General features: G+C 34.8%; 3 protein-coding genes across 3 annotated transcripts; 1 reads left to right on the top strand and 2 right to left on the bottom strand.

Moving 5' to 3' along the window:
- Positions 1–7,887: 7,887 nt before the first annotated feature.
- Positions 7,888–9,579, top strand: LOC134694561 (uncharacterized). The gene has a single exon (XM_063555576.1). The coding sequence runs from the start codon at positions 7,888–7,890 to the stop codon at positions 9,577–9,579; it is 1,692 nt and encodes a 563-aa protein (XP_063411646.1).
- Positions 9,580–14,016: 4,437 nt separating this feature from the next.
- Positions 14,017–14,586, bottom strand: LOC134694562 (uncharacterized). The gene has a single exon (XM_063555577.1). It carries the CDS (start codon positions 14,584–14,586, stop codon positions 14,017–14,019), a length of 570 nt encoding a protein of 189 aa, XP_063411647.1.
- A 648-nt stretch (positions 14,587–15,234) lies between these two features.
- Positions 15,235–16,143, bottom strand: LOC134694563 (uncharacterized). Its single transcript, XM_063555578.1, has one exon. The coding sequence runs from the start codon at positions 16,141–16,143 to the stop codon at positions 15,235–15,237; it is 909 nt and encodes a 302-aa protein (XP_063411648.1).
- Positions 16,144–20,823: the final 4,680 nt, after the last annotated feature.

Genomic DNA, 20,823 nt, shown 5'->3' on the forward strand with positions numbered 1-20,823 from the left:
TATTGAAAGGTAAGTTGTATTTGATGATAATACATAACATATATAAAGGTTGAGGATGAACAGGGATGCGGCCACTTTCAGTTTTGACAAAAAGCATCTGAAAAGTGACATTTTTCTGCATATGTGGTAGATTTTTCATATTTTAGCTTGAATCAGATCGTTTTTAATGACTAATTCAGTTAAAATCTGTCACATAAACTAATTGAATCAAATGAAATAGACACTTAAGTGTTTAAAAAGTGGTCTAAATCTTTCGTCAGATGAACCTGAAATTTGAGGCCAAAATCGATCCTTACCGGACCTTCTCCTTTCCTATTATAAAATTTTCAAAAAACTAATGATTTTCTTATCCCAGGAATAGATTACCTTATCCATATTTGGCACAAATTTTTAGAAATTTAGGTCCTTAATGCTCTTCAACCTTGTTTTGCTTTATACCTTTTTGTGCAGAGCGTTACTGATGAGTCTTATGTAGACGGAACCGCTGTTTGGCGCATAAATTATAATCCTGGTACCTTTGATAACTATCCACAACACTGGGTCGATGCCACTGCTGGTAGACGTATCGTCCCCGATGGTATCACCAGCTTAGTAGTCAGCACTTCGGTGTTGACGTGAATATCAATTATATGGTTATTTTTTTTTATAAATTTCCTGTTACAAAAGGATTTTCGTATCGCTGGAAACGATTATCTTATCCGTATTTCGCACAACCTTTTAGAATTTTGGGTCCTCAATGCTCCTCAACTTTGTACTTGTTTGACTTTATCACTATTTAGATCTGAGGGTAACTGATGAGTCTTATTTAGACGAAACGCGCGTCTGGCGTATTAAATTGTAATCCTGGTACCTTTGATTACCATTATCACCCTTTAACAATATAGTCCCTGGTACGACGGTGTATTACAGACAAGTATTATTCATACGCTATCCCGATTTATTTTTTTATGTTTTGTGCCTCCAATAGTAAATAGGCAAATGAAATTGCACAGTAAAAAAAGGTCATGAATGTATGGGAAATGTAAGGGTTTGGTCCTGTTAAAAAGATAAAAAAATAAATAAATGTCACTTTCAAAGGAAAGACCACCTTCGACCTCAAAATGATTTATATTTAGCGTTATAACTGATGGATTTTCTATCACTTTGATATAATTTGTCCAGAAAGTAGTTCACCAGACTGTAAAATTTTGTTGAGAAAAAATCTGTATAGGCTTTCTGATGGGACCTCGGGTAGGTACAAAAATACAGTACATTATACACATACAATATCTATATACCAGCTTTGATAGTGTTTGGTATAACAATATATATGTTGTGATCTTACACTATTGTTTCAGATAATGGTGAAAGTTTGGTACCATGCATTTAAACGTTTAAACTTGCTGCAGTTGTTTGCACCTGTCCTAAGTCCGGAATCTGATGTTCAGTATTTATCGTTTGTTTTATGTGGTTCTTACGTGTTTCTCGTTTCTCTTTTTTATATAGATAAGACCGCTGGTTATCCCGTTTGAATGGTTTTACACAAGTATTTTTTGGGATACATTATAGCTTGCTGTTTGGTGTGAGCAAAGACTCCGTGTTGAAGACCGTACTTTAACCTATAATGGTTTACTTCTATGAATTGTAACTTGGATTGAGAGTTGTCTCATTGAAACTCAAACTATTTCTTCTTATATCTATATACAAGTCTTTCTTACATATTAACAAACTAATTTATCATATAAGCCATTATAAGCATATTACCACTAATGCTATTTACCGAGAAAGTAATTATTAATTAAACTCAATTTTCATTTTGATTTCAACTTAACGAATGTTATGTTTAGGAACGAAGACTATATATCAAGTTGTATGCCATTTAAAAAAAAGAGGGGTCTATGTACTTAAACATTGTACCAATAATCCGTTCACATAAAACTTATATGACCTCAACCTATTGTTTTTATAATTTGCAATTTCATAGTTTTCACATAACTTTCGTATCTAGCTATATATGATGGATAATAGCCTTAAACTACATGTACCAATCATCATTGTGTTAATTTTTAATGTTAAGATCAACCTACTGTTCTTACAATTTGTTTTAATGTTCACGTGTATGTTGGTATTTAGGTCCTCCGTAACCCCTCTAATGCTCATTCTGGCATATATCAATTATTTGTATACTCCCGTTTACGGAACGTATTATGATATACCGTTGTCCATCCGTCGGACAATAACTCAAAAATGCTTTAACCAATTTGCATAAAACAATAATGAACTGTTTATATCTATTGACGTGAGGTCCTTTTCGTTGTTTTTTGTTATGAATTTTCTATTTTACGTTTCCAAGTTATGGGGTTTAATTCATTTTCACTTTCTTGTTTTCGGATAATAACTTAAAAATGCTTCCAACAATTTGCAAGAAACTTTGTGGAATTGCTTATATCTATTGACATGAGCTCCCTTTCGATTTTTACAAATTTTAAATTTTACATTTCCGAATTATGGGGTTTTAACCATTAAATCAAAGTACTTAAGTACTGAACATTGAATGACTGCAAGTTTTTGAGGATGTTCACAAGCACTTGTCTCAGAAAAAAAAATCGATTCTTGACCTGAAAGTGAGGTTAATGTAAAGATATATTTTTGTTTCTGATATTTTTCTGATTTTTATTCTGAAATACCAATATTGATAAAAGAAAAAAGGATAAATGAAACGTCACATATAGGCGTGAACATTTTTTACATTTAACTTAAAGTACTTACTAAGGGTTATTGATTGCAATGTATATCATGTTTATGATGTAGATTTATATATATTCTGGCGCATGGTCAATAAACACTAAACAGAATGGGTTATATGTGTGCGTCTTTAATAAATTCAATTCATATTTCATATTATGACTTTGTTTGTGTTTATAATATATCTTTTAATTGCTAAATTTTAAAATCACTACACTATTATGCCCATAAATAGTTATCTATATTATATAAATGTTATTAATCAAATATTTTACCTAATTTGAAGTCAAATAAAACAATAGTATGTTTGTACTGGTTGTCTATGGCAACTTAGATCAAGTAGCAAGGTAAGCTTTTATTTTGTCTGTTGTCAATATTAAGATACCCCATTTACAATCATACTACTTCTCATTTTTACTATAATAGCAAGATCAACAAATTACTCATCATGACCGAAATGGTCAGTCGACTCATTATAGAACTGTTTACTCAAATAAGATGATTGTTATCAACTCCTTGCGTTTTCTCAATCCTCAAACAAATAGACAGGAACTTTATGAAAAATGTTCCACTCATTTGCTCATTTGCTCATTTACAAAAAAAACAACCTTACAAAGAAAGCCTAGAATTCTATGTAAACAACAAAAATGACCATAAATATTTACAAGAGAGGAGACATATACCACAGTGACATTTTAAATCGAAAATAAACTGACAATGTAATGGCTAAAAAAAAGATCAACAGAAACAAAAAACACAACATATACCGGTTGACTTTAGAAACGCAACAATCATTTTGTAGATGTTATTTTCACCAAATCATGTTTGATCCGAATACAACTACTATACATGCTTATCATAATTCTTTCTCTTTCGAAAAAATCAACATCTGACTTACCTTTGGTTATTAAACATACCGAATCATTGAGATCGCACGAATTTCAGAAAGCAAAATTTCGAGCTAATAACAGATTTTTTTCATTTTGTTTTCTTTGTGAAACAGTTCTTTCAATCCTTGGCCACACTGAAATCAGTTAAAAAAATGTTGCATCCCCATATTGCAAATACTGAGTAATAAAAAACTGAATCAACCCATTAGAATACTGCAAACCGGAAAACGTGAACGTGCTGCAACCAGAAAATTTGAAGTCAGAAACTCATCTTACTGTACTTTCGACAATGATACCGGTAGAAGATATTTGATGAAGACCATTAGTGACCAGATCAACATGTAGTGACAATGCAACGTCAATAGAATTTGAATACGCAACGTCATTTGCGAGACAGACCTACGGCCGTGACGTCAACTGCTAATCAAATTACCGAATGCCATTTTGCACAGATTTATGCCTTAAATGTTTCCTATTAACTGAACTACCAAAGGATCGACTGCAGAAAAAAACATTCAAAGCCTTAAAGTTTCAACCGCATAATTGCCAAACCCATTGTAATGGATGGAACAACGGTAAATCAGAAAGTGAAAAACTGAACCCAAAACGTGCCGAACATTATTGGTTGATCTCTCTGATAATCATTTTGGCGTTTGTCACAGGCAGTTATTGCTTCTGACGGTTGCACGTTCATTGGTAAGGGTAAAACCATAGTTTCAGTGTATAGCACAATATTTGAACGTTAAAAATGACAAAATTAATTCAATTGTTGACCTGGCATTTTTGTTAAACATTGAAGTAATGAAAAAACTTTCTGTTCATAAGTTTGTTTACAAACAATTTAATATTTGAAAATGGGAACTACAAAGAATAATCTAGTGTTGCGTTTCTAAAGCCGGTCAGTATATATTAATTGCAAATTGATCAATAGAGCCAAAATTGTCAATCGACTCCTTATAAGAGTTATTGACATTAAACAACGATGTTTAGTAGTAGTATCCAATACTGTATCATAAACATTTGAAAACTGTAAACTAAAATGAATTATGGGCAGTCAAATTAAAAAAAAAAAGCAAAAATGCTTAAATGTGCCAAGATCTACAAATAAGTTAACAGACATGATCGGTTAACTCCCTACGGTTGTTATATCCACAAAGGACGATTATTTACCTTATTAACGTATTGGTCTTAAATCTATAACAGAAAGAGAGAACTGTAAACAAAAAACAAATGACCATAAATACCTCAACAAACCATATAATGTAAGTCCACTTATTGGTCGACACCATTACTTTTGGAACTTATTTCCAGAAATTATAAAGCTCAGTTGTGAGTCCTGTTATCAATTGATTTTGTATCAGTTCATTTGTTTTGTCATTCTGTTGTTATCCTCCTATAAATGATGTATATCCCGCGGTGTTGGTTTATCACCCAGATTTATTTTTGCTTAATCGATTTTTGACTATTGAAAAGTGGTATACTACTGTTGTTCTTAAATATAACAAATGTTTCTATTTCTTAAATTTAACATTGATAGTTTAAGATACCGTTTTTTATTTTTTATTTGCCTTTAAGTGAGGGTTGAACAGTGGTGATCATACTTTTGAGGGATGCATTCATATCTTTGATTTCCTGAAAATGTTTGATTATTTATTGTATTTTTAATGTAAATCTTTATCTTGATTGACGTGGTCTTCATTTGGTTATTGAATAGAGTGGAATTTCGACGTTTGTTAATATTGAATTTGGATAATGCTGGATACGTATGTGAAGCGTGTAATGTTCTTTGAATATATTATAAGTTGCAGTAGAATGTTGGCTTGCTAAGGATATAGGCTTTATTTTATTTAGGCCAGGTCGCATTATCCAAGCCAGATGTATAACTGTATGTTTCCTAATTCTTTTATTTTGTGTTTGATGTTTCTCTCAAGCCTGTGAAGGGATTTTTTACATATCAACGAACTGTGTTTTCTGGATGTAAATGAAGATGTTTCCAGAAATCCCGTGCGTTACACCCAGTGGTCAAAATCCATTGGTCTTCGTAACAATAGATTTATTCAATTTACAGTTGTTTTAGAAATAGAAACTATAAAGTAAAACAATAGAACTGGGGTGTTAATTCCATTCTTCACAATTTCAGAAAAATGACAACATTTGCTGCGCTGTTTTGTTTTGCCACTTGCATATCTTATTCGCTGAAAATTAAACCTTTTCAATTAAAACGAAATCAAATCATTGACGATTGACTTTGTGGAGTCATTTAAAATCATTTCAATAAAATCTGCATATGATTCATATACACATATCGACGTGTTATGTACCTTACCTGTAGTGAGGTTCTTTAATCGATATTTGTATTGTTGGTTAATGAACAAGGTAAGATGTTTAAACCTAAGCAAATTGATTGTTTAATATATTTATGATAAATATTAAAAGCTCGAATGTAAGATCACAACACTTTAAGCGGCGCTGTTCCTTTGCTGTTTATGTTTTCTGCTGTGCATACACTGACTTTTTGTCTTGAATAGTACCATTTATATTGTCTTTTCTACTTAACCAAATTAAATATGTACATGTCTTATGTCTATCTCTAGATGCACCTTCCGTCTTAAGGAGGCTCGCGGGTATAAAATTTTCAGAAAAAAATCAAACGTTTATTTTTTATTACAAATTTTATTTATTACCTTAAGAAGTTGTTACTTTATCATATGGTACAAAAATTATTCCAAAAAATCAATACGTGTTGGCCCCAGGTGACTTTTAAAATGTAGATATCATTGAAAAAGCTTCAAATTATCTTCCCTTTACAAAAATGCCATTTTTTGGCATTAAAATTTAAATTTCTTTTTTAACTCATCGGTGACCTATATTTTTTATTGTTATTTTCGAAAGTGCTGTACATAAACTAAATAGTTGTAAAATTTTAGCCATTTCTGTAATTTAGTTCTTTTTTAATTTCTATATTACCGCTTTTTCTCCTATTAGTTCAACAGAAAAAAAGGACATTAGCAAAAATGTATGCTTTTTTCGAATGCAGATTGTGAGCGTAAATGAACGCTGACCCCCATTTTTTATTTAATTTTTCCATTAGGTATCAGATAAAGTCAATTTATAGAAAAATATAGCGAAATCTTATATTAAATAAAAAATTGATTTAGACCCGCGAGCCCCCGTAAGGTAACACTAGTAAGACTAAAGACATTATATTTTTATTAAGCGGATGTGGTCGAGTGGTATAGAGCGCTGGTCAGGAGGCTATGCGACTGATGCTGTTGTGTATTAAGATAAGAGATCAAAATCCCCCTGAGGGATGGACAAAACTTTGTCAGCAGAAAAATCTAATTCTAAAACTGTTGGGTGTAATTTTCAGTATGTATATTCCATAAACAACCGTCGATTAACATGCACGACAAATGCCTCCATGCTAATACCACAGCCTTCTCGTATATAATCACAAATATTCCTTTTCCAACCATGATTGCATATTGGTATGCATTTACTTTTCTACATTGGCTAGAGGTATAGGGGGAGGGTTGATATCTCATAAACATGTTTAACCCCGCCGCATTTTTGCGCCTGTCCCAAGTCAGAAGCCTCTGGCCTTGTTAGTCTTGTATTTTTTTTAATTTTAGTTTCTTGTGTACAATTTGGAAATTAGAATGGCGTCCATTATCACTGAACTAGTTTATATTTGTTTAGTGGCCAGCTGAAGGACGCCTCCGGGTGTGGGAATTTCTCGCTACAGTGAAGACCTGTTGGTGACCTTCTGTTGTTTTTTTTTTTATATGGTCGGGTTGTTGTCTCTTTGAAACATTCTCCATTTCAATTCTCAATTTCATTATCAGGGGTTAATGAAACACTTTCATTCGTGGGTTCTAAACCTACGGAGAAAAAAGGCTCAGTCATCATCTGACAGTAGCAGAAACGCCCTACATCTCCATCCATTACTCCAACATATCCCCCACAACATGAGTGTAACGTTGTTATCATTTATTAAATTAATATTATAAGATAATAAGGCTCTATAAATTTGTGAAATCACAGTTCCTTTCTGATCTTTTCCTGCTTCCGTAAATATACTTTCTTGGTATTTTATGGTTAATCTTATTTCTATAACCAAAAGCGATTCATTTCAAAGGTCCCGGGTACTCTCAGACCACTCCGTCTTCCTACACCTAAAACACAAAAGACATGATATACCCAGTAGTGTTAAAATTTACATTAAACAAACTGCATGAAAATAAATCTAATTTTATGCACTGCATTTTCAGTAATGACAGATACCGAGATTTGTGCCGGTTGTCTCAGAGTTAATGAAAGAGAGATTGCTGTCTCGTGGTGTAATGATTGTGGGGAACCAGTTTGTCGACCTTGTGATAAAGCCCATAGGAGATTTGCTGTACCTCATGACGTCATTGATATAAAAGATATATCCAACGTTAGCAAAACCATAACCAAGATTTGCAGAGAACATACTGGACAGACATTAATCTTTTTTTGCATCATTCACGATAAAATTGTTTGTCATGTCTGTATATCCGAATCACATAAAGAGTGTGATATCAACCATATAGAGAAAGCTGCCAAGGGAATTAAGGACAGCTCAGCAATACATGATCTGAAACAACGAATACACAACCAGAAAGATACCATAGAAAAGTTGAAGGAGGAATACCATGAGCTGTCTAGCAAGATAGGCCAAGACAAGGAGCAGCAACAAGAAAGACTAAAACAATTACATTCAGCCATTGGAGACCATTTGAATCGATTGGAGAAAAATATAGATACCCATTATAACCAAGGCGTTGAAAAAATATCAAGCAACACAGAACAATTAAAGTCTCTAGCACAAACAACACAAGCCAACCTGCAAGACATTGAAAAGGCAGAAATAGAAGAGAGCCAAGTCAACTTATTCCATATCGTAAAACATCTCGATACCAGTCAACTGTCAGATGAGGAAAATCTTCAGCTTTTAGAGAATGATATTAGCAATATACCGTTACAGTTTATTCCTGAGACTTTCATTGGCAAAGTAGATGCAATGTTTAATGAGTTTGATCATGATGCTCAAACGACGTCGTTAAAAATCCAAAATAGTAGGAGTAAGACCAGGCAGTCACAATTACGCGTGGATTTAGATGAACAACAAAGTCTTAAAAAAACGGGAATTTATCATGCAGGAAAGTCTTCGAAATTTTATGCATGCTGCTTCAGCGAAGACAACAAGGTTGGAATAATCGAAGAACAATCACTTCGTGAGGAGCATCCTAGTCCTTTTACTACTGTAACTATATACTTGCGAATCATTAACCTGAAGGATTGCAAGTCACACGCTTTCCAACTTGACCATACATACAATAATATATGTAAAGATACTATTTGCTGGTTCGATCGAAACAACATATTAATTGTTCAAGATGATAGTGTTCACGTTATTGACCTGAAATTAGAGAATATTTATCGTACACTTAAAGTAATCAAGTATACTGGTTGTTCATCACCATGGCCAGTATCCTGCAACTGGATAACTTGTATCGAAAGTCAGATTCTGGTATTTTGTAATTATACTTGGGTTTCTTGGATGGATTACAATGGAAAAAGTGTGAAAAGGGTTGAATTTGAAGAGAATGTTTATGATCTAGATGTATTTGATAATAAGATATACTGTACGTTAAGTAACTTACACGAAATCAAATGCACAACGTTTGCTAATTCTACTCAAACATGCTACACCAGCTTAGATCTGAGAAAAAGCTGTAGAATTGCAGCAGGAGATAATTTGATATTCCTCATGGAGAAGGAAAGAAACACCATCTTTAGAATAGATCTCACGACCAAACAACGTTCTACGTTCCATAAGGATGAGATCACCAACCCAACACATATCAATTTCAATGATAAGACTAAAGAACTAGCAGTGACATTTGACGAAGGGAACAGTTTGAAAATCTTTAGTGTATAGATGTAATATGGAAATAACGTAACTGATGCAGACAATTGTGGGAGTTGGTTGTAACATTGTTGTGTTTAGAAATGTCGTGGATTTAAAACACAAACCGTTGTGGAATATAAGCTTTTTTTATTCTTGAAACCGTCATAAAACTTTACTTCTATATGTAAGATTGAGAATTGAAATGGGGAAAATATCAAAGAGACAACAATCCGACAAAAGAGCAGCCAACAGCAAAAGGTCACCAAATGCACACGGAAGTGGTCCCCATGATCATCTGGCCCCTAAAAAAATGTGTTTGAATTCAATTAAAATGGACGTCTCCGAAGGTATCACCAGCCTAGTAGTCAACACCTCGGTGTTGATATGAATATCAATAAAGTTGTAATTTCTATAAATTTTCTGTTTACAAAACGTTGAATTTTTCGAAAAACTAAGGATATTCTTATCCCAGGCATATATTGCCTTAGACGTATTTCATTTGGCACAACTTTTTGGATTTTTTGTATCCTCAATGCTCTTCAACTTTGTACTTGTTTGGCTTTATACATAATTTGATATAAGCGTCACTGATTTGTCTTATGTAGACGAAACGTGATGTGTACGGATTAACAATTTAGTCTTAGATGCATGATTCTTTTATTAGTTGTTAGTGGCTTTGAACTGGCTGTCAGATAACTGCGAGTACTCTTATATCTGTTTGTTGTATCTTTTTGTGTCGGGATGTATAAATACCCGGCCACGTTCACTTGTATTTTTGTCCATCTGATGAGGTAAGCCTTTTTCAACAGATTTTTATAGTTCGTTCTTATGTTGTACTGTTATACCACTGTCTCAGGTTATGGGGAGGGTTGGGATCCCGCTAACATGTTTAACACCGCCACATTATTTATGTATTTGCCTGTTCCAAGTCAGGAGCCTGTTTTTCAGTGGTTGTCGTTTGTTCATGTTACATATATGTTTTTTTCGTTCATTTTTTTTAAATACATATGGAAAAAAGTATTGCAACACCTTGATTTTTTAATACTTGAAAAATCAGTCTCTTATTTTGGATGGAATATGATAAAATATGTGTAAAATAATATTAAAACGTAGTTAATGATAACATTGGCTTTATAACGATCAAAAAATGTATGAAAAAAAAAGTTTTATCTAACCAAATATTTTATAACAAAATGATGTGTTTTTTGTCCAAAGAAAATGCATTTTAAAACTTTTACTGTAGTCAAACTTTATAATGTCAGACATTTCAAAATTAATCTTTAGATGATTGTTCACATCATGGTTGATCGTTATACGCCAAAGAATTAGTACTTTGTGCGCAGTCTCCTTTAAAACTTATAACCGCATGTTAACGTCTTCTGATTCCTGCCATAAGTCGACTAATTTGTTGCTAAGCTAGGAGAAACCGATCTTGACGCAGGCTATTATTTATTTCATGATTTGTTTGAACTGGGGTGTCCTTTCATGCACTTGATGCCCAAAAGCGTCCGAAATATGCTCGATATGGTTCAAATTCGGGCTACGATTGGGCCAAGGAAGATGAACCGAATTTCATTGGAACACTAGTTCTTCCTCCACGACGCTAATTTACAACTTTGGCCAGCTCTGCACTATATTGGATACGGGTATCTGTGTGTCTGTTCGTAGTCAAAGGTCCCTAAAATGGTTTTATCGCGCGATAACCAGTAGCGATGAGCCGATCTCGAACAGTTCTTGTTTAAAGGCTCCTGTATGGTCATCATTCTCTTTTTAGGATTGTTATGTTTGCAATAGGTTTCCTTCTGACCAACCTTCATCATGCTTTATTTTCCCTAGAAAAGTTATAGGGGGTCTTTTGGACCTCGGAAGGTCTTTAACATCGTTTCATGCCTGATTTTTATTCTCAAAACGACTAATAGTGGAATGGTGATGACCAAAAATACGTGCAATTATCACAGCGTCATACCTGCTTCCCTCATGCTGGATATCTGCCATCTTGCTGCAGTTATGAGTTGTGGATGACCAATTGCAAGGTGTCAATAACATAAATTAATAAACTTGGTTATTTTAAGTGTTGAAAACAAGGAGGATGAAAACATCTGTTTAAGTGTTTACGAGTACAGTAGCTGCATGTGCAGATAAAAACTGATAGAGTCGATATTTATTGATTAAACGCATGTGATATTTAAATAATGTTTAACTAGTTCTATTTCAACAAATTATTTAACAATTTTTTTTATTTTTTTTTAATTTGAATTTGAATTTGGTGTTGCAATTCTTTTTTCCATGTGTATATTAATAAGGCCGTTAGTTTTCTTGTTTGAATTGTTTAACATTGTCTTATCGGGACCTTTTATAGCTGACTATTCTGTATGGAATTTGCTCATTGTTGAAGGCCGTACAGTGACCTATAGTTGTTAATATCTGTGTCATTTTGGTATCTTGTGGACAGTTGTCTCATTGGCAATCATACCACATTTTCTTTTGTATAAGTTATAATCCTGGTACCTTTGATAACTATTTACACCACTGGGTCAATGAGACTGCTGGTGGACGTTCCGTCTGAAGGGGTATCACCAGCCCAGTAGTCAACACCTCGGTGTTGACATGAATATCAATAATGTGGTATTTTTTTTTTTTATAAATTTCCTGTTTATAAAACTTTGAATTTTTCGAAAAAATAAGGATATTCTTATCCCAGGTATAGATTACCTTAGACGTATTTTGCACAACTTTTTGGATTTCTGGATCATCAATGCTTTTCATCTTTGTACTTGATTGGCTTTATAAATACCTTGTTTTTTCAACCGTCACTGATGAGTCGTATGTAGATGAAGCGCGCTTCTGGCGTACTAAATTATTATCCAGGTACCTTTGATAACTATAAATACCAAAACATATGACTGAGCTCAAATTTAAAAAAAACCCGCAAGACTAACAAAGGCAAGAGGCTCCTGACTTGCGACAAACGCAAAAAATGCGGCGGGGTTAAACATGTTTTGTGAGATCTCAACCCTCTCCTATACCTCTAATCAATGCAGAATAATGATACATATAGCAATATGCCTAAGGGTACGGTGAGGAAATCCACGGACCACTACAGATTGCCACGAATGTCGCCGCATCGTATCCGTATCTAATCCGACGTCAATCCGCAAATGTTTGACCTAATGCATCAGCAACTATTCATCAAAGCAGTATACTATTCAAGTTTCCTACTTCCTGTTTCCAGACCTCATTTTGTTTTCGTACATACATTCATACATGAAGTGTTTGTGGCAGAAATCTAATAGTAAGTAACAAGCTTCATAGATGTTGTACCTGTCAGTTCATTTTGTTTTCGTACATACATGAAGTGTGTGTGGCAGAAATCTAACTGAACAAAGTAAAATAACAAAAATATTCCAAACTCAAAGTGAAAATAAAAAAATCGTTTATAAAATTAAAAGCACAAACAAATGATATCGGTTTAATTTGGTCTCTTCTGGATAGTTATCTCATTGGCATACCACATCTCCCTATTTTTATATTTTTTTTTATATTATTCTGCCTCAGTGCATACTAGTATAACCATAAGCCACAGTAATGTATATCATTTATTTCGAAAACCATGAAATAACAAGTTCTACATATGTGTGCTGTGATGTTGGTAAAAAGATTGTGAGTTGGCGTAGTTAACGATACTTTTAAATGCCTGTGACCACGTTCATGCTTTCAATTTAGGAAACAAAAAAGTAAGGGGGACAGTAACGAACTTCAAAGTACAAAAATATAGCAATAAAAAATAGTCCGGGAAAACTTTCGAAAAAATAAGGATATTCTTATCCCAGGTATAGATTACCTTAGACGTATTTTGCACAACTTTTTGGATTTTTGGATCATCAATGCTTTTCATCTTTGTACTTGATTGGCTTTATAAATACCTTGTTTTTTCAACCGTCACTGATGAGTCGTATGTAGATGAAGCGCGCTTCTGGCGTACTAAATTATAATCCAGGTACCTTTGATAACCATGAAATAACAAGTTCTACATATGTGTGCTGTGATGTTGGTAAAAAGATTGTGAGTTGGCGTAGTTTACGATACTTTTAAATGCCTGTGACCACGTTCATGCTTTCAATTTAGGAAACAAAAAAGTAAGGGGGACAGTAACGAACTTCAAAGTACAAAAATATAGCAATAAAAAATAGTCCGGGAAAACTTATGAAAAATCGATAGAATTTCTGTTAAACAATAAAAAATCAACACTGGTAACAGTACACTCCCCGTCTATTATCATTCCCATGATAATATTTTACAACAAATTTATGCAAATATACCAAATGTAAAAATAAGTCACAATTTTGACTATTACGAAAAATCAATGCTATCGAAGAACATTCCTTCAGCATAAAAAACACACTAAAAATACAAACAACAGTTCACTGAAACCATTTATAAATTGTTCAATATTGTCAATATTCACGATCAGTCTACCAATAAAACCATCTCACTAATCGGTCTAGTATATGTAACAGCTTTTCCTTCCTTGTAAATGCGGAGGCGAGCCTTGCGTACTTTTCCATCATCACTTTTGAAAACTTCCTCCACAATGCCTAGTGGCCACTCTCCTCGGTAAATAGATTTGTCTCTCATAAGAATTATATCACCAACTTTGATATCGTCTTTGTCAACGTGCCATTTACGTCTCTGTTGCAAACATTGTAAATAATCTGACCTCCAATGCTTCCAGAATATATCTGATAGAACTTGCACATGTTTCCATTGTGCACGATACATATCCTTGAGATTGTATGTGTCCGTTATCACAGGTAAGTAGTCTTGTTTTCCAGTTAAGAGCATTGATGGGCTTAGAATCAAAGGCATTTCTGGATCTGATGATATCTGTGCAATGGGTCTTGCGTTAATAATAGCGGTCACTTCAGCTAAGAATGTTGTTAAACTTTCATGAGTCAAACTTTTACTACTAGAAGTTAAGATAACAGCGTCTAATATTCTTCGTGTGACACCTATCATCCTTTCCCACACTCCTCCCATGTGGGAAGAGTGGGGAGGGTTAAATTTTCATACTGAACCAGATTCACATAGAAAGTTTTTAACTGTCAAATCTTCAACATTTATAGCTTCAATATTTGAATCATCTGTGGCACCTATGAAATTTGTCCCACGGTCAGATCGATACACTTTGGCTTGTCCGCGTAATGACTGGAACCTACGAAGTGAATTTATAAAACAGGAACTGCTTAATGATTCTATCACTTCTATATAAACTGCTCTCGTAGTCATACATGTAAATAAAATAGCCCACCTTTTACTTTTTGCTGAACCTCCACGTGTCTTACGAGTTAATACTTGCCAAGGTCCGAAGGTATCCAAACCTACAAATGTGAACGGAGGCCCTGGTGTTAGTCTATCAGAAGGCAAGTCCGCCATTTTTTGTTCCTGGAACTTTCCTCGAAGTTTCCTGCATATTACACACTTTTGTATAAATGAAGAAATTAATCGTTTAGCTCCAATTAGCCAGTATCCTGCACTCCTTAACGCACCTTCAGTTAAATGTCTACCCTGATGTTTCACTGAATTGTGATAGCGGTCTATAAGAAGCTTACTAATGTAACTATTTTTCGGAATGATAATTGGGTTAATTTCTCCTGTCGGAAGCCAAGACTTTGCCTTTTCCAAACGTCATCCTACACGAATCAAACCTTGTGAATCCAAAAATGGCGAAAGAGAGATTAAAGATGATTGTTTTGAAATGTTTGTGCCTCTAGCCAAACATTCTATCTCTTGCGAATATACTTCCTTCTGACATTCCTTCAAGATAAATAATTCCGCTTTTTGGTAACTATCAACTGACATGACATTTTGACAAAAATGCCAACCTTGGCACGACTTATCCTTTAAACTGAATGACTGAGCCACATGTTGCAAAAATGATATAGCTTTCACAAGCCGTCTCCAACTAGAGAATTTTTCAAAACGCCCCACTATTGGCGCAAGCGCATCTATTGACGTTTTCGATGCACTTATCTCTTTTCTAATCTCTTTATCATTATCTGGACTAACTAACGGATATAATATTTTGACATCACATTGAGCTTCTTCGTCAGAGTTCTTCATCCACTTCGGCCGAAGAAGCCATGGATTGTTTTCCATATCAACAGATATTGAGTAACGTGTACCGCAATCTGATGGGTTTAAATGTGTTGGGACAAACTGCCACTGATTTGACGACGATACACTCAGAATGCGTTCAATTCTGTTTGACACGTAGGTGTGAAAACGTCGGGTCTGATTAGTGATATATCCTAACACAATTTTGCTATCAGAATAATACTTGATAGAGTCCAACGGAACATCTAAATTTTCAGATATTGTTTTTCCAATTTCGGTTGCCAAGACAGCCCCACATAACTCTAATCTTGGTATCGTGTTTCCGCTAAGAGGTGCTAGTTTCGATTTTCCCATAATAAATCCGACGGTACTGGTCCCATATGTGTCGATAGCTCTTAAATATGCCGAAGCCGCAACTGCCTTCTCTGAAGCGTCTGAAAATACATGTACTTCTAAGTTGTCCATAACACTGATTGACATAGGTATATACATACGCGGTATACTAAGTTCTCGAAGTGACAAAACAGAGATCCTCCATTCATTCCATTTCTCTTGAAAACTTTGTGATAAAACATTCATCCCAATCAGTACCCGGTGGTGATGCATCTCGCAACAAATTCTTTCCGCTAATTGTGAGTGGTGACAAGAATCCAATCGGATCAAAAATACTATTCAATGACGAAAGAATACCTCTACGGGTGCAGGGTTTATCATCTTGTAATGGGGTAAATATAAAGCTATCGGTGTTTAAGTCCCAAGCGAGGCCAAGGCTGTGTTGTACCGGAAAATAGTCTTCACACAAGTTTAAATTCTTGAGATCCTTTCCAATATCATCGGTAGGGAAAGCCTTCATTACGTCGCTACTATTTGATGTAATCTTGTGTAACCTAATGTTACCTTCTGTTTTTAGCGCCATCTGTGTTCTTGTTATAAGATCAATTACTTGTTCACATTCAGGCAAGGAAATGAGCCCATCGTCTACGTAAAAATCCCTGTTAACGAAAGTCTTAACATCTGAGCCGAACGTTTCATTAGAGTTTTCAACTGTCTTGCGTAATCCGTACGTTGCCACTGCAGGAGAAGCGCTATTGCCAAAAACATTGACACACATCCGATGTTCTATAAGCGGATTATCTGGGTTATTGTCCTTGTACCAAAAGAACCTCAAAAAGTTTCTATCTTCTTCTCTCACGTAGAATTGATAAAACATTTGTTCTATATCAGCAGTGGCCGCAAACTGGTCACTGCGAAAACGCAACAAAATACCAAGTAGGTTGTTAGTGAGATCTGGTCCTGACATCATAACGCTATTGAGAGATACTCCTTCGAAAGATGCTGAGGAATCAAATACGCCTCTTATCTGGTTAGGCTTGTTCTGGTGGTAAACAACAAAAAGGGGGAGATACCAACACTCCTCATCTGTGATTATGGGAGCTACCTCCGCTGCTCCGCTAACTAATACTTTTTGCATAAATTCTACAACATGAGTCTTTTTTGTAAAATTTTGTTGGAAAGATTTATCGAGTATTTGAGCCCTTTTCCATGCTTGACTCCTATTGTTCGGCAATCGTTGTCTATTGGTTTAAAAGGGAGGGGTGCAGTCCAGTGCCCATTTGAATCTTTCTTAAATTTAGAATCCATGAGATTAAGGAACAAGCGGTCTTGGACTGATGTGCCAATCTTGTCGTCATCTTTGGTTTTAATAAACAATGGGTCATTGTTACATCTTTGTGAATTAACATTATCTCTGATATGAGCCAATTCAGTGTTTTCCTTTACATACAAAGTGTTAGTACAAGGTTCAAATATAGTTCCTCTACCATTGTTCATTACATTAGTCATTGTTATTGACATTGACAAAATTTGGTTTGTGTACTTTGCCTAAGCAAACAACGCCTATAATTACCCAACCGAAAAAGAGCTCCTGGGCAAATGGCGTGCCCTTCGGTCCTGTCAACTGTCTAAACACGTGGTGCGCTTCTGGGACATCTCTTCCAATCAAAAGTTGAATGTCTATATTTGGATTCAAATCTAACATTTGATGAGCTATCTCCCGTAAATGGGGATAGGATTTAGCAATATCCGGAGTCGGAATTTCTGATTTTTTGTCTGGGATTGCACTGCACTCTATTACTGAATGTATTTCAAGTTCTCCATTACCAGACAATGACTCAACTATCAGACTTTCTGCACATCTACCATTCATGATAGTGCGTCCAGCACAAGACGACATAGTATACTGAATGGCCGATGTATTTATACCTAATTGATCAAACAGCTCAGTCTTAGCAAGAGTTCTGTTACTTTGGTCGTCTAGTATAGCGTACACATTAACGGCTTTATCTGGGAAGTTCTTCGGGTACACACGGACCTGAACGGTTTTTCCACATGATTTACCACTAAATCCACATAAAAACGTGCACTTGGATGACACTGTTTGATCATTAGCATTTTGCGTTGTATCAGATGATTTCTCTCCGCCGTCAGGACAACTAGATTTTGCAGTTACATGCATAGCGGTTATATGATAATTACTTCCACAATGATCGCATTTTACAGTTACAGTGCAATTTCGTGACATATGAGTTGTCGAATGGCAGCATTTGAAACAAATATTATTGTCCTTCAGATACTTTCTGCGTTCTTCATAAGTCATTGCTTTAAAGGCTCGACAAGTATTCAAATGATGATTGGCTTTATGAATAGGACAACGTACTGTCTCTTTCTCTTCCTTCTGTTTAATATTAACATCTGTTTTTCGGTTAAACACTGACGTTGCACCATGGTTAACTTTCCGTGTTTCATTTTTCCTAGAATACGACGTTTCAGTATTACTATAAATAAACGCGGGATCATTTTTGACAGCACTAACCTCTCTGATAAATTGCACCAAGTACGAAAAAGGTGGAAATGGTACGTTGTTCCTCAGTTTGTATTGCGATGCACGTGTTGTCCACTTCTCTTGTATATTATATGGTAACTTGTCCACAATTGGTAAAACACCAGAAGAAGAGTCGAAATATGACAATAAATTTGAAAATGTCTCATTCTCTTTCGAAGATTCTATTTGTGTGAGAATATCTAATAGCTCATAAAGTCGACTATGATCCTTGTTTGTTAACTTTGGAAACTTCTGTAGTTTTGTTTTAATTGCAGCTTCTACCATCTCAGGTCTACCATAGCGTTCGTCAAGACGCTCCCATATACGACGAAGACCAGCATTTGGATCGTTCACATTTGACGCACGAATATTTTGCGAAAACTTTGAAGATTCACGGCCGAGCCATTTAACAAATAAGTCCATTTCTTCGAAAGCCGTAACTGAGAGTTCTTCAGTAATACTTTTAAAGGTAGCTTTCCATGAAGCATAAGTTTCGGGACAGTCATCGAAATTCTGAAATCTAGAAAGTAATAAATCTTTCTTCAACAAAAACTTTGTCAAGTCAGACACTACAGACTGATCATGATTTGGTGGCAGTGGTGGTTGAGTTAATTCAAAATCAGCTGCATAAGGATTTAATGTTTGTTTTTGCCGAATTTCTGGTTTGATATCTTCAACAGTCGATCGATCCAAATCGTCGACTTGAAATTTTGGCAAATTCCTTGGCGTAGGAATTATGTTTAACTGGTTCCAAGGTGCCGGAGTATGTGAACTAAATTTGTCTTGATTGTTCGAAATATCTTGCGGAACATTATTATTCTTGTCTTGTTGTTCCACTTCATTAAATTGTTCATTTACATACTTTTATGTTAGTGTCATTTTCACTTTTTGTAAAGACTCTTTGTCTTCTCGTAACGACAAGGATCTTCTATCGCTCTCGGCTTCTTCTAAAACTTTGACCTCGACCTCTGCGACAGCGGCTTCTGTCTGTTGTTTAAGCAGTGCTAAATCTGCATCAACTTCAGCTTTTTCACGGTCCTTTAAAGCTTTAGACTGTGTTTCTAATTCACTTAATCTTGCCTTTTGCTTCATTAATTTTGTTTGTTGTTCCGCATATTGTAACTTTGTTCGTTGAACTTCAGCATTTACACGCTTCCTAGCCATAGCTGAACTCGAAATTGAGCCGCTTTTACCACTATTGTTTGAACGGACAGACTCTACAGGAACTACTGACATAGTTTCAGCTGCGGTTAATTTCAATGTCTTAATTTGTTGTAATGTATTGTCAATGATTTCAGTGCACTTTTTAAACTCAGTCTTGAAGGTGGGTAATGCTTCATTACTGTCTTCATTATTCTTGCGTGTCAAAAACTCAATATATTGATTTGAGTTTTCACAGTATTTTTCACAAGACTTCAAAATGTTTTTCTCTAGTTTGCGTAGAGGTTTCAGCTCCTTCGAGCACTCTGAGAATTCTTCGAGTAAATTTTCTAGTTTCCCACGAACCGTAAATTTGTTTAAGGTATTTTATCTTATGTGAATGATAAAGTTCTTTACCTTTCTCTGTCATTTTATGTTCATGTGTTACTGTTGTTTCAGGCGGAAGTGGTTGTGATTGAGCCATTTCATAAAATTGTTTGTAGGAACTACTGCATGTTATTCTGTATCGAACTGTGTCTTTGCAATCTTTTTACTATTCTGCCTCAGTGCATACTAGTATAACCATAAGCCACAGTAATGTATATCATTTATTTCGAAAACCATGAAATAACAAGTTCTACATATGTGTGCTGTGATGTTGGTAAAAAGATTGTGAGTTGGCGTAGTTTACGATACTTTTAAATGCCTGTGACCACGTTCATGCTTTCAATTTAGGAAACAAAAAGGTAAGGGGGACAGTAACGAACTTCAAAGTACAAAAATCTAGCAATAAAAAATAGTCCGGGAAAACTTATGAAAAGTCGATAGAATTTCTGTTAAACAATAAAAAATCAACACTGGTAACAGTACATATATTTTGTAAACTAGTTGCGATTATTTTGACAGAATGATGAGTTTGAAACCTGTAAATCTTCCGCAGTTGATATGTACATGTATACATATGCAAACATAATTAATTGAGTTGTGCATTGTTTTTGTTATTACATTTTTTGTAACTAAAGATCGACAATACGGATGTCAAACACATCAATCCGATTAAATACAGATCCTCTGTGAAATACGTTTCGTTCTACGGTTTGTTGTAAAGTCCTGTCGGTATCCTCTAGTTTTGTCGGATT

Source organism: Mytilus trossulus, chromosome 13 (genome assembly GCF_036588685.1).
Source record: "Mytilus trossulus isolate FHL-02 chromosome 13, PNRI_Mtr1.1.1.hap1, whole genome shotgun sequence".
Taxonomy (NCBI): domain Eukaryota; kingdom Metazoa; phylum Mollusca; class Bivalvia; order Mytilida; family Mytilidae; genus Mytilus; species Mytilus trossulus.